The sequence below is a fragment of the Anguilla rostrata genome, chromosome 12 (assembly GCF_018555375.3).
Source record: "Anguilla rostrata isolate EN2019 chromosome 12, ASM1855537v3, whole genome shotgun sequence".
NCBI lineage: Eukaryota > Metazoa > Chordata > Actinopteri > Anguilliformes > Anguillidae > Anguilla > Anguilla rostrata.
Window position 1 is genome coordinate 28,113,571 of NC_057944.1, and position 24,733 is coordinate 28,138,303.

The window sequence follows — 24,733 nt, forward strand, 5'->3', positions numbered from 1 at the left end:
ATAATATAATATAATATAATATAATATAATATAATATAATATAATATAATATAATATAATATTGTCAATAAATTAATTCATTTAATTTGTTTGAAAGCATATTGACTGGATGTAGACACTGGAAACTACAACATGGGAAATTTCGACGGAAACATTGGAGAGTCTAACGAAAGTTGGCTATTTTGGATGCTAATTAAAACTTTTACGACACTAGAAGGACGACTGAATCGTGATGTAACTTTAACTGAGTCTTTGGGGCATTGCCCTCACGAATAATGTCGACTTGTTGCTGTCGAAGGTCAGTAGTAAGTCCATTTCTATTAGACGAAATATTTTAAGTCCCACCTCTTTTGGTTACTCGATGCATCCCAGGATTTTCATTGCCTGACATCAAAGTCAATAAAACTGATTGTGGCCAATCAGTGACGTTTGTCCTTTTCACTCGCGTTCCTGCGACCGGTGGTTCTTATTCAAGATGTCGGCGGTGTCTATCTACCCCATGTGTGTCCGGGCGAGCCGGGGCCTCCTTAGGTTGGGCAACGGAATTAGAGGTGGTTCAACCCCCGCTGTGTTGGACTTGATTCGAACACTTTCTGCAGATCGCCCCGCAGGAGGGGAGAGTAGTGGCACTGGTGGATTAGCTCAAGCGATACTTCAAGAAAGGCTACTACAGCAGCAAAAGAGTCAGGTGAGCACCTGGTTGTATAGCAGTGTACTGATACTAAAGGTTGTGGTTCAAGATGACATAGTCATTTAGCATTCCGAGATTTTTGCTAACTAGCGCTGGTTAACTGGCCAATTTGTAAGATAAGTGTACGTAAAAGCCAGCGAATATTATTAGCCAGCTAAACATCGCTGTCAACAAATACAGTCCAAGTCACTGGGCAGGGAATGCTAGCGAACCCTAGTCAGTTATGTTTTGGAACCAATGTTTCAACGTTAGCGTTACCTGCCACAGCATTGCATGAACAAGATTGAATGAATGGAGCCAGACAACTCCTTTTGCTGGCTGTCCATTTTAGCCATGCTTTAGTCGTTATCATAAGCCGTCTATTGTCGAACTAGCTCGATGGTTATTCTAGTGAATGTCATGTCTGTGATTACTAAAATGTGTGATACTCTTCAGGGAGTAAGCCTAAAACATGTGGTTAGATGGCTCACTGGCTGGCGACGTAAAAGTCATACCGGGCGATCGAACAGATATTTTACCTATACTTACTGGTTATTAGCTAGGTAAACGCAATGTTATTTACTTTTCGTGATTGACAGACATTGTGTTTTTATCTGGCTGGATAGCTATGCGGGCAGCATTGCATTTTGGCGTTGTGTTATGGATGACAGACTCTCAATAAGTTAATTTAACTTGGATGTATTTAGCTGAATCCACATGTCATTTCCATGATCATAGCTCGTTGTAAAAGGACCAGCCTGATGATGACCAATTAATTAATGTGACGGACATGTTTGCCAACGTTTCTGGGTAAATCCGATACCAGATTCCCTATGAAACTGTTCTAAGTGTTTATGAAAGCATTGTATATTTGACATTATGTAGACAGTTGTTTGACCTTCAAGCTGTTTCTTATGGTTCCCATTTGTAACTTATATTACAACCATGGAAGCCTGCCAGCTAGTTAGCATCAGCCTGAAGAGAGTGTAAAGAATCCCTGTTCTGATTGTGTTAGTGTTGGTGTGAGTTCAAGCTGAAGGGGGCATGTGTGGGTCATAGGGACAGCCTCCTCCAGAGGGTGAGGGAGATGGAGACCCTGACAAGAAGCAACAGGACCAGTCCGAGGATAAAAAACAGAAGGAGAACACAGCCTATGCAAAAAAAGTGGTGCTGAGGCTTGCTGGGCTCATGGGGCTCGGAAGTGCGGTCGGGATGGTGTACATATTTGGTAAGTCATCTCTGTCTTTCTTTCTCGCACCCCTGTGCTCTCTGCTGTATAATATCTGAGAATGGCTTATTCAAATGTGTATTAGAACTAGATAAATGAAACTTTATTTGTAAATGGCATTACCAATTCATATTGCAGGAGTAGGCAACCCTGGTCCTAGACTGCTATAGATGTTCCTGGTTTTTTGCTCTCCTCAAACCTATAACTATTTAACTGGATTAATTATTAGGCTGAATGAACACAGGCAACCATGTGCTTGAGGTACTCAGCGTTTTGCCAGTTAGATTACGAATATTAAGACGCAGACTCTTAATTAATCTACCAATCTCTCCCGATCTAGCTTGAATGGAACATAGCGACCCAGGCATAGCAATTTCAGCAATTTCATGTTGCACCACTTGTAGGTCGTAAGCCACAAATTTGTAACTGTAAAATTTGTTGCAAATAACTTGTGGAATGTGGAGCCATATAAAGGAGCACGACAGAAATAAGGGGTCATGTACGAATGGTGTTTAGCATTTGTGGCCGCCTTCGGATTTATTTAGGCTACAGTATTCCTGGTTGAACATTGCAAATGAAAATGTACTGGACAGTAGGCTATATCGATCTATATGCTGCAATTCACTGTGTTACTGTGTAAATGACAAGTACAGATGATGTGAAGCATTTGGTCTAGAAGCACATACTTCTAAATGGACTTTCGTCAATTTTTTTGTCAATTTGCAAAATGGTTAAGTAGTGTATTTAAATCTAGTGCTGCAGCCTAAACTTTTGACAGTAGTTTTCTGTTTATTTTAATGTGGGGGTAAAACTGTCTGATTGATATTTAAGCAAAATATCTCAGCCTTTTCTTTATCTGTTGTGTTGTCTGAAACCTCCAAGAGAGTGAAACTGATTGTACTCACATTGCTGCTGGCTATGAATTTGCATTCTTGTGTGATTTATGAGTAATATAACATTCAAAAATAAATTCTTGTAAGCACTGCAGATTTTGTTCTGAATACACATATTAAAAAGTATAAGTAATCTAAACATTAACAGTATGGAAACATGTTTACCTTGATCTTTCTTGCCCACATTCATGAGACTATAGGCTGTAGGTTAATGAATGTCAGACATTGCCAGACAGTGTGTGAAGACATGTCAGTAAAACAAGCTTTTTTTCCCCTTGGCTCCAAATTGCTGTGTGTATGTGATTTTGTTTTGCTGAAAATAATTAAGAGGGCCCTGTCATGCCACTTTTGATCCGGGCTGCAAAAATGATCCAGGTGACGCAATGACATTCTAAAACAGTTGTTATACCCATTGTGACATACTTAAAGTTTAATTGCAGCGTCCGTTGCTATGCCGACGCTGTCAGCCTCGCTACATTCTTTGGCGGTAAAGAGTCTAAGACAACTCAGCAATTTCTCTGGTTTAATGGGTTATTTTCCAGCCTGAAATGCGATCGTATTAGTATTTACCAAAAAAATCTTAACACCTAGCTTTAATACTTACATAATTCTTGCTAACTATCTTGCACAATACATCAGTGTGCTGATATTGCTACTGTAATGGAGTGAAGTGTGTACCTTCTCAGACAGAAGATATTCTGAAAATAACTTTCCTCGCTATGTAACCTTGTAGCCTAAAAGTAACCTTGACTGTTTCACCAAAAATAAATATGTATCCTGAAATGATAATAGATCATAAGTCTTATTTGTCAGAGACCCTTGAATTAAAACATTGAACCTGGAGGTCGTGGTGTCTTGTATCACCTAGTGTCTTAATTCAGATTTTCTGCTTATTTGCAGGTAGCAATTCAGTCGATGAACAAGGAAACAAGGTATGTTCCATTCAAAACCATTTGGACTGTGTTTTTTTTTTTTCCCCAAAAAGTCGGTGTTCTAGAACTTCATTGCTTTCAACATTAGAATGTTCCGTTAAGAACATTACCAGTGGTTTGCATCGAGTCGCAGGCTTCAGACAGTCGCCGAATTCAAGGGATTCAAGGGATTTGTGTGCGTGCCAAGTTCCCTCGTTCCCAGCCCCTGTACTGTCCTAGCACACTTCACACATAAGTATCGCCTACTTTACAGCCTTGGTCCTGGTTCTGCGAGAGTGGAAGTGGGAGATCCATCAAAGGGCACGCTTCTTTTGATAGTGCACCAGTATGCTCGCCTTGGCTCCCTTTGTTGCCTTGGGTTGGAGTATAGAGTTGAACTCGTGTCAGTAGCAATTAATAGGTTGGCATGAGGATGTGTGCCTCCTCACCTGTTTTATCAAAGGGCACACTTCTCATCCTTGTGCAAAGGCATGTGTCAGCCAGACAGGACCTGGATTCTGGAGTGTGGAAGGGGACACATGAACATCAAAGGGCACACTTCTCACCTGTTTTATCAAAGGGCACACTTCCCATTATAGTGTGAAGGAAACATGCCAAGTAGACAGGGTCTAAACTTTGGAGTGTGGAAGGGGACGCGTGAACTTCAAAGGGCACACTTCTCATTATAGTGCGAAGAGAATATTCCAAGGAGACTGGATCCAGATTCTGGGGTGTGGAAGGGGACACATGAACATCAAAGGACACACTTCCCATTATAGTGTGAAGGGAATATGCCAAGTAGACAGCGTCTGTATTCTCAGGTGTGGAAGGGGACACATGAACTTCAAAGGGCACACTTCCCATTATTGTGTTAAGGGAATATGCAGAGTAGCCACGGCCCAGACTTTGGGGTGTGGAAGGAGACACAGCCATCAAAGAGGACCCTTCTCGCTGTGGTATTGTTGGAGTGTGCCAAGCCGGGTCTCTGGGTGGAAAGGAGGATATGGCCTTGTTGGAAACGGCTCAGTGTTGCCCTGAGAGAAAGCCACAGGCCTTGATCTCATATTTACAGCTTCCTCTCAGGAACTGGCTTCAGTTGTCCAATTAAAGTCAAATGAAACTTTTTTTGGGCACTTTTCATCCATCTTCTGGAGTTCAGTATGCTTTCACGGTGCAGCAGTGTCAAAAAGCAGCAGAATAGAGACAAAGAAATATACAGTAGAATATACGGGGAGCAGGGGCATATTGCTCTGAAATTTGTGTTTTTCAGTAATGCAAAGGTGGTTCAGTCAGTTTAATTTCTATCTAGTCTTATGTATCCCGCCATCAAGGACACATGGCCTGTAGGTTAACTGCAGGGCTGCTCATGAATTAGCCTAGGTTAAGTGCAGCCCAGCTGGGGGGTTCATTTTGAGCAGTCTGTACGGCAGTCCTCTCAAACCCACCATCTACTGTACAAATGCCCCTGTGCAGATGCCTGTTCGATTCCCTGCCTGCGCTTTTAATTTCGTTACAGCACTTCGTGTAGTGCAGTGATGGGCAATTCCATTCCTGCAGGGCCAGTTTGTGTGCTGGTTTTCATTGTCACCAGTTATACTGGACAACTGAGCTAATTAACTCAATGCACCTATGCCGGTTTAACTGTAGATTAGACCACAATAGGATGCTTCATGTTGGCACACAGGAACATACAGTCTTCAGCTGTCATTTATGAACTTATAAAAATGTGTATAAATATCAATGACCAAAACACTGGGTTAACTAAATAATTAATAGCAAAAGCTGGCATGAAATCCAGAATTGGATATGGCCCTCTTTGCCCACCCCTGCTGCAGTGTGATCTCATCTCTGTCTGTAACCCTACTTTCCCTTGTCTGAATAAAGTCAAAAATACATGTGGAGGGTAGACTCTCCTCTCTTTTTTAAAATTAGAAAGTAAAGTGAAGATTTAAAAAAAATGTTTTAATAGTATGATTTAGTGTTATTCTTTATGAATATTTTCTGGGTTTTTTAAAATATTATTCAAGTTTTAGTGCATATTTCAGATCGGATTCAAATTAGTTGAATGTTATTTTGCTTGGAGCTGTTTCATATGGCATAGGCTATCCTTGCGTGTAAATATGGCTTCATGTTAATACCTTAAATAAAAGAAAAGATTTCAGACTTACCTTGTTCTACATTATTTAAGCGCAATGTTTCATGTCAGTAAGTATCGGTAGGCGATGTTTTAATACTGCTACAGTTGCTTGCAGCCTGATCCCTCTGGATTATTATAATCAGAGTGTTTAGTTTGAGGGGATCATAAGAGTGCAATGTTTAATGCAACACTTCCTGTTCATAAAGTACACTTGGCTCCTTTTGACTGTAAAAATATTACATGGAGCCAGAAATATGACTGGCTTCTAGCAAGCTGCTTCATTCCTGCACATGGGCAAGTTTTACTGTCTAACTGCACATTTCTGTACTGAAAAAGTACAATGAAAAAAGAGACAGGAGGCTCACATAGCAGGTGATTGTATGTGCTTTATGTGATCAAAACCTTGACCAATAAGCATACAATTACCTGCTATGTCAGCCTCCTGTCTCTTTTTCCAGTGTGATTTTTGAGCCCCATGTGGAGGTGGAGTGTCTGTGAAGCTTTATCATTTTACTACCTGAAAAGCGGCCGTGGGAACATCCCTGCCACCTCCAGAATGGAAGTGAAGGGGTGTTGTAAGGGTGCGTGGGAGTTGGGGGACCAGGCCGAGAGCGGTCCTGCCTTAGCCTGGTGTGAGGTTATAAACCGGGCCCGGGAACAGGGCTCGCCCCCAGAGATTCCCAGAGCCAACCCCCCCTCCACCTTCAGCGACATCCCTGTGCGAATTGAGCGGGACTGTGCCTAAATGAGTGTTCACATGCCCTTCTCAGAGTCAGCCCCCGCCCGTTTATACCCCGGTCCCACGCTCGCTTCGGTACATTCACACAGTAAATGATCGCACCTGGGCCTTAGCATTTGAGTGCAATGGTGAATTATCCCTGTATTTAACAGCATTGTTCAAATTAGTTTCCCAGTAGTAGAGTGATTGGTTAGTAGTGGGTTAGTTTAACTCGTGCAGGAATTAACATAATCAGCAGAACCACCCCTTAAAAATAAAATGAATCTTTCAGCAAGGCAGTGACCCCAGGTGTGCAAAATGATCCAAGTGTAGCTAGCACAAGGCAATAGCCATAACCTTTAAAGATCAATTTTTACTGTTACTTGTACAGTTTAACATTTGATTATGTGAAAATGAAGTGAAAATGTCAGATTATGGCCAGCGGTGCTGTAGATTTCTCATAACCTTAATTCCCTCATTTGTCATCCATGATGCCAAGCGATTTATACTTACAGCTGCTGTGTAAATTACATGAGAGGTTTTCACCGTTGCTATTTGCCTGAACTTCTCTGCACGCAAAACCCTTCAAATCGTTGGCAAATAGCTTGGGACCTTTAAGTTATAAAGTGGGATTCATCGGGTGTCCAGCAAAAATATTGACCTGGCTGTCGGCCCGAATTCTGAAAGTTCAAACTTAGAACACTTGAACAAAGAAGTAGAGGTGCAGTATGACCACTATGGTCCTGCAAATGGTCCACTATGGTCCTTATGGTTTATTCAATGAAGCATTTTCTTCAGCGTGGAATGTTATGTGAAGGCGCTCTTTATGCACTAGAATCCCTGTTCCTGCTTGTGACGTATTTTGGATAGGTCTTGACTATTAAGGAATAGTTTCTTATCTTGCCTCCGGTTGAGAATGTTATCATTATGCGTGATTCCCACTCAGTACACATGTGCATATAGTGAGGCCTGAGGTTGCTCACTGTGGTCTGGTTAGGGAATCCTATCTCCATTCATTTACTTTTGCACATATAACTAGTCTCAAGGGCCCATCTAATTAAAAAAATACTTTTTTTCCATGGACTTGAAGGCTTTGCCTGCTGTGTGGGAGTTAGTTTATTTTCCTTGGGCAGCACACACAGTTAATGAGAGAGCAGAACGAAGACAAATCCTTCCTGCCTTTCCACTTGCGATGGCAGTTCATTTAAAAGCGAGAGTGAATATCTGATGTTGGTCTAAATGTTGTCTAAATTTTTTGAGACTCATCAGTTAGTGCAACAGAAACATTCTGCTTGAATAAGCTTTAATAAGTCATTCATTTATTTTGTTTTGTCCGGAAAACATTAAAATCTTTTGCCAGGCGCAGCCGCACCAGTTATAGCAAGGCAAACCTGGGTGAGACATACAAGAAATCTGCTGCAAAAATGAGTTTAACTTTGTGCATGGTGCTATTGATCATGCTAGACAAACGCTAAGTGAACTACGGTCTCGAACCAGTGACTTCCTCCTTCAGCCAACCAGCAGAGGGCAGTGATACCTCATTTTACACTGACCCCCAGTGAAATCTGGATAGGCCGTCAGCATTGTAACTCACAGCACTCAGTTTGCGCATTGTGGAATTCCTGTTGCAGCTCTCGTACATTTAGCATCCTTTTCCTCCAGAATCCTATAGAAATAAGTGCTCAAATTTGATCTGACCAGAAGGAATAGGCTATTACTGTGTTTTATTGAATTGTAATGTAATGAATTAAAATGTTTATTGTGAATTGTCCGGTCTTGAGATTTAGCTTTGTCCTTGATTCACCACAAGGGGGCTCTGCAGCGTAGTCTTTGGAGGTGCATAAAAAGCACCTCTGGTCATAATCATTTTTTGGTCCTTCCCACTTCCTGTTAGTGGAACATTGGCATGGTCACTCAGAGCATCATCTGTGACTAGTGTCACAGAAAGAAATATCAGCTTTCATGTTTGATCATAGTTTGTTTCTTGCTGAGTAGATAACAGGTCCTCTTTGTAAGCTGATAGAAATTACAGGGAAAATATGAGTGACACACCAGACTTTGAGGGTCATGAATACAGTCACACTCTGGGGCACACACATGCTTACTTGTACATGTGCGGACACACGCATGTGCACACGCGGGCTAAGAAGCACCTGATGGTGAAGAATCGAAATGGCACGTCCGCACACGCACGGGGGTGCTCACGCAAGGCTCCTCCCCTCCGTTGTCACGGTAGCCCCTCTGTGCAGCATGTGGTGTTGGGAGGGAAGCTGTGCTGTGCAGACCCCCAGGTGGGCCTCCGACTCGCTGGCAGACGCGGCTGAATATTCATCAGCCCGGAGATTAATTTGGCTGGTAATTGGTGGGAAGGAGCGGCGCACACTGCAGACGTGTGACTGCGTAAACATGGGGGGAGGAGCGAGTGCAAGGCAGAGCAGGGTCACACACACACACACACACACACATGCGCGCACACACACACACACACACACACACACACACACACACGCACACATGCGCGCGCGCACGCACATGCACACACACACACACACACACAGTCATGCACACACATGCACATGCACATGCACACACACACACACACGCAAACATGCACACACGCACACACATACACACATACACACACGCATATGCACGCATGCATATATACACACGCACATACATACTCATCTCTGTGACATATACCAAATGGTAGGCTGGCTTCCAGTGAGTCCTTGCAGAAGTCAGCACTGGCTTCTCTTAATTATAATCCGGTTATACTGTATTAATTGTGTTATAAAGCTCTGCATCGAATCTGCTATCAATCTGTTTTCTGATAGCCTTCTCTTGTTGACATTAAATAACTTTCATATTCAGACAAGTCTAGTCCTTGAAATTCCTTGCATCTCTACCAAACAAACCTGCTTCTCATTTCTCGGTGCTACAAACATGGAATAAACTCCTAGTCACAATGAGTTTAGATTGCCTTGTCCCTTGGAGTTCTTTCAATTCCTTAATTAAAGACCTGTGTACAAATGATTCTGCATTTACTTAAATTGATTGCATTTATTTCTTTCTTTTATGTGTTTATGTTTCTTGTTGTGCTTTCTGATTTCCTATTGCATTAAACACATGATTGTTGTATGTAGCCTGTGTATTTACTAGCTCCCTTGAAAGAGACCTTGGTCTCAGTGGGACTACCCTGTTAAAACGAAGGTTAAAAAAATCACACGCACATACTTGCAAAGGCAAAGTTGCTTACATACAGTACATTTGTATGGATCCTGCACACAAAGGTTTTTTAATGGAAAAGGTTTGCGGTCTGATGCCGTGGTCACAACTGGACCAGATTTGTGTGGGTTTGAAACACGGGCCATGCTTGATTAAGCGATTTTAATTTGGTACTCCCAGAAAAGACACAGCTTTGTGAACGGATTATTTCTGATTGTTTGCTCCTTTCAGGAAAATAAACGATTACATCTTTGTTTCCATTATCTCCGTCCCACTCCAAATCCTCGGTCTCACGCTTTCGCTCCAAACGCGCCACACGCAGCCGTAAGCATAACCACAACACTTACACAAAGAGAAAGGCCCCACTGAGCCAAAGTCGGTGCTTTTGGGCACTCTCTCTCTCTGTGCCCCACGTCCCGACACCGAGCGCCTGCTTGTTGTTAGGACAAGCTGGCGCATACCTGAAGGGCACATTCCGAGGGATGACGCAAGAGCGCCCAGACCGCAGAGCGCCAGTTCTGTCACTCATTGTCTCAGCCGCACACGTTCGGGCCACATGAGAACACGGCCCTTTAATCAGGGAATTCTCATTCTGTTTGTACGCACATAAAACATGGAGCCCTGTCTCATACTCTGTCTCATTTCTCCTTACAGATTCCAGATGAGTTTGACAGTGGTGAGTAATACTTTTTTTCCCCCCCTTGTTAATTATAGTAACATGTAAACTGCTGTTTTTTTTACATAGTGAAATTGTCCCGCAGTATTGTCTGTCAGTATATGAGGTTGTGGGAGGGGAAGCTGGGGTTTTACTTTCTGGTTGCGGTCATGCCTGCGGGCAGCTGGGGAGCGCGCGTCTTTATGCGTGATGGCGTGTGCGCGGTGTGCGACCGCACGCTTTGGGAATGATTTATCCCTCCTGGAAATGTGTGCATCCCCCCCATCCCTCCAGCCACACCCCAGAAGGCGAGCTGCTGGCCAGGGCCTTCTGCCTTTATGAAGCCCTTAGAGCCCTCTGGCAGTATTCGACCAGTCCAGCACCCATTTCCATTTCTATAGCCCTCAATATGCTGTGCGCTCACACGCGCACATATGCTCTCGCACCCTCACACGCACACACACACGTGCTCACGCACCCTGACACACACATTCACATGCTCACACAACTTCACACACACACACACACATGCTCACGAACCCTCACACACACACACACGCACATACACACGCACACGCACCCTCACACAAACACACACACATACGCACACGCACATACACACACACACACACACACACACACACATGCTCACGAACCCTCACACACACACACACGCACATGCACATACACACACACACACACACACACACACACACACACACTCGCCTTCTGCCCGGCCGGTGTAATTGTGGCCCTGTCAGGGGGGTACCATGATGGATAGGCTTGTGGTGATCTGCCACTCCTCCAGTCCCTCACCCCCAAGCCAAGAGGGTGCCAACCGGGCTCTATTCCTCCACCAAATGCCACCCAGTCCCCCAGCATGCCCTCCATCATCCGTCATCCTTAAAACTGTCCCCGCGGAAAACAGACAGAGCCCAAGCTGCTGCCCACCCACCCCTCTGCTCAGCAGAGCTGTGCCCTGTCTGGTGCCCCCTGGGCACCATGTCTGTAGTGTGGTGACATGGCTGGTAAGATGCTGTGTGTACATGGATAAACTACAGCACGTTCATCTGCAGTTAGCAGCCATGAAAGGGTTTGGCCATATGAGCGTATGGCTGGATTTTTTATTTGTAGCCTATAGGTTGCTTCACTACCCCCAATTCAATCAAATGACTGGCTAGGCCTTTGACGTGTTTTTGAGAGAAAGTCAGGAAAACCATTTTGCTACCCCAACTGTCCTGTGAGGTCAAATGTTGGTCTTTATCCGTTTATCTGATGTCACATGACTGCAGATGATTTTTTAAAATCTTCTGTGTGTTTGCAATGGCGGGCCTGACTTGGTCAGGGCAGGAACGTAGCATGTTCCAGAACACATGCCCGGGGATGTGTGTTGTCCCTATGAACCCGTATCCTGAGCACCTCTTGAGTCTGGCCATCCAGGGAGTTTTCCTTGCCACTGTCGCTTGCTGTTGGTTTGCTTTGTGGAGGTTCAGCCTGGGGTGTACTGTTCAGCATTGGGACAAATCCTTTGTAAATCGGGCTGTACAGATACATTTTGAATTGATTTGATTTGTACTGATCAGTAGTCCATACTTAAGCAGCTCTTGCAAAGTGCTCCTCTGCTTGCCTGTTTTGGGTCCCCCCTTCACTCAAATCCTGGGTTCTCCGTAGTCAAGATCAGGACAAAATCAGAACTGCTAAGGTGCAAAGGAACCTGCACTTTCCTTCTTCCTTGCGTATGCAAACACAGTGAAATTCTGCTCATGGATGCTTCTGGAGTGCCCTTACCGCTCGGTAGGGCCTGGGAGCCGAACGGAGGGGCCGGTCCGCCGTCGGGCGTCTGGCGGTATTCGCGGCCTGCGGTCTGGTTGTGCCGCTCGCGGCGTGGTAACATCAGGTGCCCCGGCTCGGCATGAGCCATTCCACCCCTGCTCGCCCTCGCCCTGGAGTCAAGCGCTAAAGACCTCTGCTCTCATTCCCTCTGGGCATTGGCAGGGGGGGTGGGAGCCTAATTCATGCGGGGAGGGGATGGAAATTCCACCGTGCACATGTCATATCTGAAAGCTTGTTGGTATTGGTGTATGTTTCTGTCTTATGATATGAGTTGTTAAGTTAAGGAGAGCTAGTGTTGTATTGAAGAGTTGTCCTTCAAATTTGAGTTTTATATTTATTTTGTTTTTTACTTTTTGATGGAGGAGTCATTTGTCTCACCTGAACACTTGCTTTTTCAGTTTTTATTTTTATAGCACCAATGATAATATAATTACCATTTTATAGCAGCCCATATGCTACACCATATGCATAATAGTGTGTTACAAAGACAAACTCACTTTACTTTATAAGACTGTTTAGGCTGCGCTTTTCTCAATATGTTGTGTGAACAACCTTGTATTGTTCAGAGAGTTTCGAAGCTAACTTGCGACCCAGGTCCACAATTAGATTGTGGGTGCCTGATCATCTAGTGGGGGTTGCTAGTGAGGGATGAGGCAATGTTCTCACAGCCGAGAGAAAGCCTCCCTTCCCTGGGTAATGCACTGGCACGGTTCAGATTGGAAGTCGGACCACGTGGCCTGTTCGTGCGCTAGAACAGTGCCTTAACAGGATGAGCCACCCCACAGCCTTTCTGCTTATATTTCTGAGAAGCTAAATTGTTGTACATTTCTCTGCTGGCTGTATGGGCTGTCTGGCCAGAAGCTTCGGCAAACACGCGCTCTCTCGACTCCATAATGAAATGGCTGCAGAACGGAGGAGTGGAGCGCGGGGGTGTTGCTACAAAGCTATGTTAATCTTTTTTTTTTCTTTTTGGGTAGAGAGAGAGAGAGACAGCTGTGGCGTTTTATTAGCGCTGATTTAAAACGAGCCGGAGGAGCAGGCCGTCTAAATGCGGAACAATCGGACGCTGATGTAATAATCACATAATTAATTCCACCCGTTCCCCCCCGGTCCCCACTGGCCCATCTCTCTCCTAGCCGATTCATTACCCCAGGGCCCGGAGAGCCACTGCCCAACGCTAATACGCCAACACCATTCCGCTCCATAATGAAGGGTAATGATGACCTTAGGGGCCGGGGTAAAACGCCTCGGCCCCCACGGGAGTGCGCAGGCAGGCTCCTTCCAGGCTTCCAAGCTGCCCTCCCGCGCTACGCTCCCTCGGCTGACAGACGGCGAGCGGGGGAGGGGGGGGGGGGGGGGCACAAATGGGACTCATTTTGCGGATCGGCCCTTGGGGAACGGGAACAAGGGTCCAGCATGCAAACAGGAGAGACCCGGAGCCCCCATTCCCACGCCAAGTAACGGCATCCGGAGTGATTGAGGAGCGCGGCGCCGGCCCTGGCGCGGGTGGCATACGCGGCAGGCGGGCGACAGGCGGGCAGCCCCCGCGCTCCCTCCCCTGGCTCCAGGGCGTCAGCGCCACTCTCTGCCTGTGCCGCTGTGTTCCTCGGCTCTGTCAGTGTTCACAGAACCGTGCAATGAGAGCGTGGTGGATTCAGCTACACTGTGACACCTTGGAATGCAACTTCTGAAATTGTACACATATGGCACGCTTATGTCTGTGTACAAATTCCACGTCACTGAGTGTTGTTGGGAAAATTTCAGTTACTTCAGGCGCCCTGATGGGAACTCATGTGACCTTGAAAAACACGTTTTCGTATTTCCTGTCAAGTCATTGTGCAAAAAAGTCGGCTCAACACCCGCGCAACTGAATCAAGGAAATGATCTAGAATCCCTGGAGTAACCAGAAGGCGTTATCTCTCCAGTAGCCTGAAGGAACTCCTTTCCCTCCTACACTCTTTTTAGGTGGTAAACACACACTTTTGTTAGAGAGAGTCACTTACAAGGACATGGTCAAATGTCCTTGTAAGTGAGTTTTTACCCCTGTTTTTGAGAAGAGCATTTGATACCGCCGTGCCACTGAAAGAGTTATGCCTCTGCGTGGACAAAGAGCGCAGCCCAACCAGACAAAGCTCAAAACAAACAAACACTGCTGCGGTCGGCCGGCCCCGCCTGGTGCTCTAAGAACAGAAGGACGGGGGGTCGCGCTGACTTTTTTGTCTTTCTCCGGGCCCCTCCAAGAGGGCCTCGCCGGGCGACTGTTCATCACACCCCAAAGAAAAGGGGATTGACAAGCCCAAAAAAAGCAAGAACCCCGAAGAATGGAGGAGAAGAAAGGCAATTGAGTAATAATGGCCTTTGGCAAACACAGTGAGCATATGCCACCCCGGTGGAGGGTGAAAGGGGACTTTTGTTAGAGTCCAGAGGCCTGGCTATCGATCTGCTGTGGTAGCCCCCCCTCGCATGCACACACACACACACACACACACACACACACACACACACACACACACACACGCACGCACGCACACGGTTTAAACGTACACCTCTCTGGAGCCCTAACTGCCCCACTGTGGAGCAACAATGGGATGGCTCTCCATTACAACCGCAAATAGGGTTAGGGACGAGGGGTTTGCCGAGACCAGAGAGGTCCTTTCCCTTCTCTTTTGTCACTTGTTGTGTATGTGCTCCTTGCTTGATTATTGCAGGGATGTTTTTTTTTTTTTGTCTTTTTTTTTTGGCGCAACTTATTTTCTTAATTTATTGTTACAGGATGCTTGTTCACAGATCAATACCCTATAAAGACCAGGCTTAGGTGGTTTTGGGCATTTAATTTGGTGTTGGTGATCTTTTGGCTACCTCTTGTGTGTGTTACCTTTGGTCCCCTTTCAGTTGCGGTGCTTGCCGCCTGGTTGCGGATACCTCTGGCTCTCTGCTGGTATGACCTCACACAGGCTGATTTATGATGCGGCGTTTTGAGGAGCTGCTGCTGCGGCGGGCGTGCTGCGTTTGATGAAGGCCCCGATAAGAGGGGCCATCTGTAAAAGTCTTTGTGTAGCCGCGTGACAGACGGGGAATATTTTTGGGTGACGGCACAGCCACCGCCTCTGCATCAGAAAAGGCCTCCCATGATCCCCCCCCCCCCCCCCCCCCGTTTCGGGTCGTTTCGTTTCCACGCGCTTCCGTTCGTGCGGCGTAACGCCCCACCCCGACGCCGCCGGCTGGCTTTCTGACTGGGAAGATCCACACGTGTGCGGGTCACTTGTGGATGCGCCCCACGACTGCCCTCTCACCTCCTGCACCCCCCCCCCCCCCCTTTGGCGCTATGTCCCAGATTACCATGACAAACGCCGGCGGAGCCTGTCGCAGGCTGTCCCGGCCCGACCAGCCCCCTGAACACCCACCCCACCCTCCAGCAGGAGCGTCAATGGCGGCAGCCGGCAGGGATGCTTAATTTCCAAATCTCAAGGGGATGGTGTTTACCAGTCCGGTCACAGTCACACGCTCCCTGTAAACCTCCTGCCTCCTGAAAGAAACTGATTAAAACTAATCAAACTGGGAGAGGAGGGGGGCTGGGTGTCCCTCTGGGGTTTTAACCCAGCACACATCGTTCTACAGGCCCTGCTGCTCCCAAACCCAGCGGCTGCTTGGGACAGACGCGCGACCACGCTGGGGGGGGCGGGGGGGGTCAGGGTGTGGCATTCCGTCTTAGAGCACTGGGCTCCAGTACTCACAAGATATGAGTGTTGTCAGATAACACGTGATGTATCTTGGGTCAATGCCTGAGATATTTTACCAAGGTTCCTTCCAATGAATCTAGTGGAAATGCATCAAAGTTAATAGTCTGTGTAAATGGTCTGTTTTAGTATGTAACAATGCATGTTTTTGTGGGTTCTGTGTCGGCTGAGACTACTCTGGTGTGATCGGTGCTGAATGGCCAGTTCCGTAGTAAACACAGTTTCCTCTGTCCGTCTTTCCCGTAGACGTTCCAGTTATCCAGCAGCTAAAGAGGACCTTCAAATATTTCCAAGACTACAGGCAGGTGGGTGAATGGCATATCATCGTCTGCAACTGAACACTGTCTGCTCTGCTGCTTATCAAAAGCAGAATCATGCAGGTGTTCGTGTGTGTGCGTCAGAGAAAGAGATAGAGAGAGAAAAAGAGAGACAAATATTAGGGCTGGTTTCTGTTTTAGTTGAATTCAGGAAACAAATTTAAATTCAGTTCATGAAGTAACTGTGTGTGTGTGCGTGCGTGCGTGCGTGCGTGCGTGTGTAAAACTCCTTGTATGTCTTTCTAATACCATTAGCCTTATCAGCTTGATCTAACTATTAATCTGCTGGGGCTTCCACTTGTTTGTTGGCCAGACGAGGGGCAGGTGCAGGCAGGCTGGTTAGTGGGACGGCCCATGCAGATTCCACCAGCTGCTGCTCACTGAGGAGCCCCCGCCTCTGCCCACCTCTCCCCTCCCAACCACACTCCCCGTCCTGCCTCAATCACCCCGCCCCCACCTCACTCCCCGTCCTGCCTCAATCACCCTGCCCACCCCCCACCTTTTGTGATTTTTCATCAAATCCCCTCCCTCTATCGCACCACGCTCTCTGATCTCCACAAACAAGCCTGCTCACTCCACGCCTGGCGACGCCCCCACCACATGTCCGGGCTCACGCAGATGCAGTTTATGGGATTATGGGTTTATGGTGTTTGGACCATAAGCACTGCAAACAAACCCGTAGGTTTGTCCCCATCTGCACCGCTCGCATTCCAACATGTGGACTTCACCTCATGTGGCGGGGCGCAGTAATATTCCAGTAGCCCATTGCCTTTCCCACAATGCACCTGTAATGTTTAGTGGTGTAGTTTAACATTTAGGGGACTGGGCTAGTAACTCAGGTCACAGGTTCAGGTATCTGCTTGGGCACTGCTGTTACACGTTTGAGTTCTTAATCTAAAGAGCTTCAGGAAACATCCAGAGGTGACAATGGATTGTATGTTTAAAAACAAGGGAAAAATTGAGCTGTGTAAGTTGCTCAAGTCAAATGTGTTGTCTGTACATCTCCATATTGTCTTGGGAAAGTAACCCAAGCTTACTCTTTAGTGATTATGAGTTAACTGGCAGTACTGTCTACTGGTCACATCCTTCTAAAGCTTTCTCATTGTCTTTTTTTCAAATTTTTATTTTCTTTTTTTGTTCCTCTGTTGCTCCCTCAGATGATCATAGAGCCCACAAGCCCCAAACTTCTTCCAGACTCACTGAAGGAACCCTACTACCAGCCCCCCTACACCCTGGTCCTGGAACTGACCGACGTCCTGTTACATCCAGAGTGGTCGGTGCGTGCTTCTGTCCTCATCCCAACAACACCTAACCTAGTCCTGGAGAGCCTCAGCACTGGCCCACTTTTGAATATGGCCTCTCGGAGCCTTTCCAGATGGGGCATGAAGTTGAAAAAGAATACAGTTTAACCAATATCTTGTGAAACCAAAGTGCAAAAAAATATTTCAGTTGGGTAATTCAGTACAGTGACAATTCACAGGGCTGAAAACTCTACATGTGTCTGTATAATTGGATATACGTTGTTAGCTAATGTGCTTGGACACACAGACTTGGGAAAAGATCTGTCACCATTTTTGTGCCTGAGACTAAACACAGCCAATGTCACCCATTTTAATAAACGGTTAGCGGTTAAAAGTATTCTACAGTGAGGTGTATTGTTTTTGAAGGAGGAATCTCTGAGGTTAGAGCCAGTGTGAAAGTGAAATCCGTTTGGGCCTGTGGAAGCGTGGCGTGCTCTGGCTGAGATTGACTGCTCCCCTTGGGGGCGTTGGCAGGTGGCCCAGCTGCTCCCCAGCGCTGAAATCCGGGCGAGCCGCGAAGCGCGCTGAATGAAGCTAGCGCACGCCCCCTTCTATAGTAACAACAGCTGTGAATTAACCAGCCATTAATTAAACTGCAGATCCCGCTCCATGCTCGCCATTTCTGTTTTGGACACGCGTCACATTTTCTTTAAAGTTTTTTGGTCCAGTATTAATTTTTCTCTAATACTTGTATTAGAAAATGTAGGGTTTCAAAATTTTTTTTTTTGTTTTTGATGTTTTGCTCTATGTCATTTTATAGCGTAAGTACTGTTGCATGAAGGAGGTAAAACTGTAAACTGATCTACAACTGAAGCCAAGTAGATGGCCATTATAGATGACAGGAAGACTGCCCATTCACCACTCTGGTAAAATTTTGGTTTTTTGCTTAGTTTAAAAAAAAATGTCTATGAAAAGCTGTGTTCAGAGTTTAACAAAAGCCATTCTCGTAACAACCCTCCCTATACACACGTACACATACGCAAACAAACACGCGCACACACACCACACGCACACGCGCACACACACACCACCTTGCCCCTCGGAGTCAGAACCATCTGGACAGACCCCTGGCAGGCCAGCCACCTGTCTCCACCCCTAAAATCCGGCCACTCCCCTCCTGCCCCCTTTCAGTCTGGTCCCGCGCCCCACCTGGCGAGCTGTGCGGGCGTGTGACACGCGCTCATGCAGGCAGCAGGTGGGCCACGCCTGTAAGCAGACACCTGCATCCAGCAGACCCCAAACAGGTAGCCCGGCTCTCCTGGGCTTTCATTTCCACTGCCAGAGAAGGCGGGAAAAAGGAACTGTGAAAGCCAACGCTTGCATCAACTGTATGTCCTTTTCAGAAGAATACAAAATGGAAAAAGAGACGCCCCCCCACTCCCCCCATCCACATTTGCTTAATGGTTTCATTTGCCATAAGGTGCCTTATATCCAATCAGATCCCAAACAATGGAGCTCAAGAGGCTTGTAAAGAAACACGATAGTTATATATCCCAGTCAGCAATCCAGAGTTCCACAGTCTCAGTTCTTTGGTGTATTGTGCTATCTATCTTCTGTCTACTGTCAGTCACTTTGAATGAATGCACATGTCCTTACGGAACATGGGAAAACCTGGTGAATTAATTTTTCTGATTAACAAAACAACCTTTATTCACTCTTGAGGAGGCCCAGACAAATGGCAGGAGAATCACTTTCAGGAGGGGAAGATGTGGACATATCTTTGGACGGAAAGCAGACTTTCATGTTTCTGTAATGGGGCTAGTTTGTTTTTTGCTCTAAGTTTTATTGAGTATTTTTAATCGTTTAATGCTGTCCAGAAAAATCAAGCTGCTAATTTGCAGAAGAGCTGGTTTTGAATTATTTTATCTTTAGCTGTGCGTGTTTACATTAAAAATAAAATCATATCATTTACAGTGTTATCAGCAGCATGCTTAATTTTCAGTAGTTCTGTACACATTTCCACTGATTTGCAGTGAAAGTCTCCTGCAGCCTCAGTAGCAGGTGCAGAAGTACCTCATCTCAAAGGCTCCAAGTTGTCAGGACGTAACTGTACCCCACATTCCCTTTCATTGTTTGCTGACAGTCCGGTTGTAATGTTTCACTCAGTTACCGTTTGCCATGACAATGTTTTATTCACATTTATAAAATTGTTTAACTTATGTTAGCTGTGACAATCATGAACATATTAAAAATATTGCCATGAACATCAAGCCGAGCGAAAGGAAATGTGGACTAGTGTTGGCAGATGCACTGTAGTTACACATTACACTACTGCTGGTTAATGAAATACTGGACTTCTAGTGGCAACACAACATAATTAATCTTTAGATGCAGAACTGGGGTCACAGGAGGCCCTGCAGCTTCATCTCATACAATTTTGTAACCGTGGCTAACTAGCTTGCTCATCTGGCTAGCTTGTGGTGCCGCCATAATGGTGTTTTCTGCAAATGATCAATTCCCTGGCATGTGTGTGTGTGTTTGTGTCAGAAAGAGAATGAAAGAGAGAGAGAGATAATGAATTCATGCAACAGTAAAAAAAAAAAAAATCATGTTGATTGGTTAATAAAAGAAATGAAATAAACCCAGACTTGAAAGTATGACATATAGAGACTAATTAAACAACCCTGGTGTAGCAAATAGACAGCAACTCCTATTCTTCTAGTGAGTCTTCTTTTTCCTTTTCCTAAATCACTTCCAAATATAGACATATGGGGAATGGAAACGTACTCATCGTGTAGAATTTGGTGTGAGAAGATTCTGACAGTGAGGCAGCTCTTTATTAGCTCTTAACTTTTTACACAGGCACCAAAGGAATCAAGTAAAGAGTAAAGAGGCCAAGATAGCACTGCTCTCCCCAGCTGAACAGGATCCTAACTGCTGTACAACCATCCCTCTCTCTCTTGTATGTTCCAGTCCAATAAAAATAAATGACCATAATATGTCAAGGCAAATGAAATTCTGATTCCTTCGATTATACCTTACCCTGAATGTAACCGGACTTAATTTTGTTTTCAATGAAATGGACTGATCTGTGACTCTCTGATGTTTCCAAAAGTAGTGTGAGCATTATTTTTTATTTCTCATGTTTGTGTTAATGTTAATAGTAATATACATTTTTCTGTCAAACCCCCCCCCCCACTTCCCCTTATCCCCCAGTTGGCGACAGGCTGGCGCTTTAAAAAGAGGCCTGGCATAGAGTACCTGTTCCAGCAGCTGGCGCCGCTGTACGAGATCGTCATCTTCACAGCCGAGACGGGCATGGTGAGCACCAAACGCAGAGGCCCCAGTGTGCAAGAACCCGTTCACCTTTCTCTAGCTTCACAGTCCTCACCGTTTTAATACAGTAAAAATAGTCTGAGAAAGTAGCTTAAAAATGATTCAGTGAATAGAGGAATATCGTCATACTCGATTCATTCAAGTTTTTGGAAGAAAACTTTTAAATAATGCTTTTAAAAATCGTTTTCAATATGTTGGGCATGTGGCACACTCAGTTATTTTAACCCTTCTGTGCAGAACACTGGAAGACTGACTACACCATTACTGAGATATATTGTAAATTTCCCCTTGTGTGGAAAATCGGTTCTTCATTCGTGATTCAGTGCAATAAACCAACATATTTCATTTTTTCAAATTACAAGAGAAGAAAAAAGTTAGATAAAATGTTGGGTTAACTTTGAGGGGTGGTTGAAACATTTGACTTTAAATAAGTCTGTAGGCCAGTTTTACAGATGCCGATTGGGTCTTGTCCTTGACTAAATAAAATTTTGAGTGCAGATTCTCCATGAAAAACTCAATTTAGTCCAGGACTAAACTTAATTTATGTCTGTGAAACCAGCCCTAAGTGTGGTAGACTGTTCTAGCCTGATCTTGTCCTTAAACTTGAACAGGTGCATTAAACGTGCACAAGCTTGTGTGATGGCCTCCACTTCATTATGCACCCTTATTGTGTCAACACAATGTATTATTTGTTTGAGTGAAACACCTGCCACACCTAAACAATGGCATTTCCCACCTCCACCCGCTATGGCTTCTCCACATAGCGGTACCTGTGTCGCTACAGGGCGTCGCTGGCTTGTTGTGGCACCTTGCCCGCGTTTGTGCAAATGTGTCCATTTTCCATCACAAAGCTGGGCCTGTTGGCGTCCCCAGCACAGAGCCATTACATGCAGGTCCAATGCACCTGACAGGGCTGGTTTGGGCGATGACCATTCTGTACTTCAGTCCAGTTTGTTTGTTTGTTTGTTTACATGCTGCGTTTTAGCCTCAATCCAGGTGTGACCTTCAGACACACCTGCTCCCTACAACTGGCCATCATATGTGAAAAACGGGCCCGCAGGTGGTTGCAGTGTCTGCTTTCTTACACTGCAAAAGAGTCCTTTATTTTTGTTGCTCTGGGCAATATTAAGATGCAAATGAGCGCTTGCCTTAATTAGGCCCCTTGTTGTCGGTCTCTGTTTTGGTGTTTTGGCTGAACCTCCATGAGTGTTTACAGCCGTTAGGGTCGTTTTGTCCCAGTGTTTATGTCACTGGGCAGGACCTAAGGCACCCTGCAAGTTCACTGCCAGGTTGACTCTGTTTACCCGCCCTTCACGTGCACATTCTTTTGCAGTAAACTCTGCCAGTGGGAGGTCTCTTTGGGCACACTGAGATTTGAAACCCTAAAACAATCATCAATGGTCCTGCCAAGGAAATGTGTTTTTCTATAACTTTGAGTTTTTGTGCCCATGATTTTGAACCATCTTTCTTGACTTGTCAGAGTTCTACAGTGTTCCCATTCTAGGAGCCTTTGCTCGTGAAAATTGACGTGTACTAACTGGATAAATAATTTAGGAGCATGACTACTTATTGAGATGCATTGGTGTGCTCCTAAAATGTTCAATTTAGGCACATACGTGTTCCTTGGAAAAATGTTCGGAGTAGGGCCCGGTTTGAATCCAGTAGTGGTATTTTGAATCTGCAGAGGTTTGCTAGTGTCCATCTTCATGTATGTATTTATGTGTTGTTTGCTGACAGACGGCCTACCCTCTAATTGACAGCATCGATCCCCAAGGGTTTGTCATGTACCGCCTTTTCAGGGACGCAACCCGCTACATGGAAGGACACCACGTCAAGGTACCGTGAACATGCTTCCTGCAGTCTCGTTTACTTTGGCTCCTGGTAATAATTTAAAATAAGATAATTTTCCTGTGTCTTGGTGTCTGATTTTGGAACTGTTTTCCGTTTGTGCGCTTAGTCAGAGGGCAAAAATGTATCCATCTTCTTCGAAGTTTTACATTGATTTTCTTTGATTGTTTGTCTTTTCTTTTCTGTGTGTGTGTGTGTGAGAGCTTGTGTATGCGTGTGCAAATATATATATATTTATGAATGTCCTTGGTCATCATTGTAACTATGAGTAAAATAACTTGATGTTTGCTTAAATAAATTTCTCTAAGTTGACTGTTTAGGAGACTCCCCTCCGACTGTAGGCCTGCTGCTCTGTGTATGTATCCGCTTGTATGTTTTTCTCAACTCCTGGTCGAACTTCAGACCCCACCCACCCATACAAACCAGCTCCTTTTTTCGCTGACCGGGGCATTGCACCAGTGTGAGTGCCCCCTGTGTGTCCCCACACACACCCCTTCCACTCCTTCTGCCCCTCTATTGATTTCCCTTCCCTTCCCCTCTACCCTGGCCCTCTCCAGTGCTCTGGACAATAGTCATTCTTTTTTTCTTTTTTCTTTTTTTCTTTAGCCTTGCCTCCCCTTTTCTAGTGCCCCATTAACCTTCTGTCTTCTTTTCTTCTCTCTCTCTCTCTCTCTCTCTCTCCACACTCAAACAACAAATGAAGTAAAGCCCCCTTATCAGACTCTGCAGAAGTGCTGCATTCCTGTTGCAGTTAAGCTGTAGTTTTTCCTTCCTTATTGAAACTCCAGTGAAAAGATTATTTTTACTTCTTAAGACCACGATCTTTCCCCTCAAGAAAACTGTTGTCGGACTTTCCCCATGGCCCTGTTGTGAACTGTGCAGGAAGAGGAATGCAAGTTGTTTTAGTTGGTTTTAAATCAAAATTCTGTTTTCCCTCCCAATTTAAATTCCATGTTTATGACATGTAATAAATGTTAAAAATGCAATAGAAGGGAAGTACTGTATATTCTGATAGTTGAACCAGATTTGTTAAGTAAAAGCAAGGTGGTTTACTCAATATGTTTGCGTCTTCAATAACCTGTTCATTAATTATTTGTAGAGGTCAGTTCTTTCCATGTTAATTACACTCTTTTAAAACTATCCATTCATTTCAAACTATAAAAAATTAATGAGTGTAACTCTGCACCCCCTCCCATAATATAAAGCCTTTACTGTATATATTTTTTCTTACATATTATAACCCTTTGAAGAGTAGGTTTTTTAAAATGTTTTATCCAAATTATATATCTGTGTTCTAGAACTCCAGAATTTGCTTTCAATTACCAATAGTTATTGTTACAGCAGCATTAGAATGTTCAGTTAAGAACATTCTAATCACACGTTTGTGATCTTACACCTTAAAGGGCTTAAGTAACAAACATGCAACGGAAGGCTGGGGTCTTTTGCTTCAGTTAACAAGAGGCTATCCTGAGTGCAGCTTCTGCCATGGGTTGTTTTGAGGGGGGAGACATGCCCCTCCTCCCCACAACCGCCTGTATGGCCGCTCGGTGTGCATGCACACGTGCCCTCTGTTCCTCCTGCATTACAGCAGTGCAAGTGCAGTCCCCCCTCCCCCCAGTTCCCTCTGTCCATACTCTTTTCTCTTTCTTTCCCCTCCTCCTGATCCTCCCTGCTCCCTTCTTCACCTCCCATCTGGTCCTCTGAAATCAACAGGGGAGCAGAGCAAGAGAGAGAGCAAGAGAAAAAGAAAAGAGAGAGAGAGTGAAAGAAAGAAAGAAGCAAGCTTCTCCCTTGTTGTCTGTCCATGTTGAATTTTGATGGTGTTCAGTTTCCAACTGCCAAACCATGGCTTTCGATGTTTATCCCACACAATCACACTAGGCCTTTCATGAATATGGAGGCCATTCCTGTTACTCTTGCAAGAGCTTTGGAAGACTCATTTCTTTAATACTTGGTGCCAAAGTAAACAAAATGTCAACCA

General features: G+C 45.2%; 1 protein-coding gene across 1 annotated transcript in view; it reads left to right on the top strand.

Annotated features, from left to right (window-relative positions):
- Positions 1-440: 440 nt before the first annotated feature.
- timm50 (translocase of inner mitochondrial membrane 50 homolog (S. cerevisiae)) overlaps positions 441-24,733 on the top strand; it is a 28,996-nt gene continuing 4,703 nt past the window's right edge. Inside the window, exons 1-8 of the mRNA XM_064301948.1 lie at positions 441-688; positions 1,730-1,898; positions 3,692-3,723; positions 10,440-10,461; positions 16,257-16,315; positions 17,485-17,604; positions 20,785-20,889; positions 22,642-22,740. Coding sequence (XP_064158018.1) covers positions 476-688; positions 1,730-1,898; positions 3,692-3,723; positions 10,440-10,461; positions 16,257-16,315; positions 17,485-17,604; positions 20,785-20,889; positions 22,642-22,740 — 819 coding nt within the window. The 5' untranslated portion in view covers positions 441-475. The remainder of the gene's footprint in view (positions 689-1,729; positions 1,899-3,691; positions 3,724-10,439; positions 10,462-16,256; positions 16,316-17,484; positions 17,605-20,784; positions 20,890-22,641; positions 22,741-24,733) is intronic.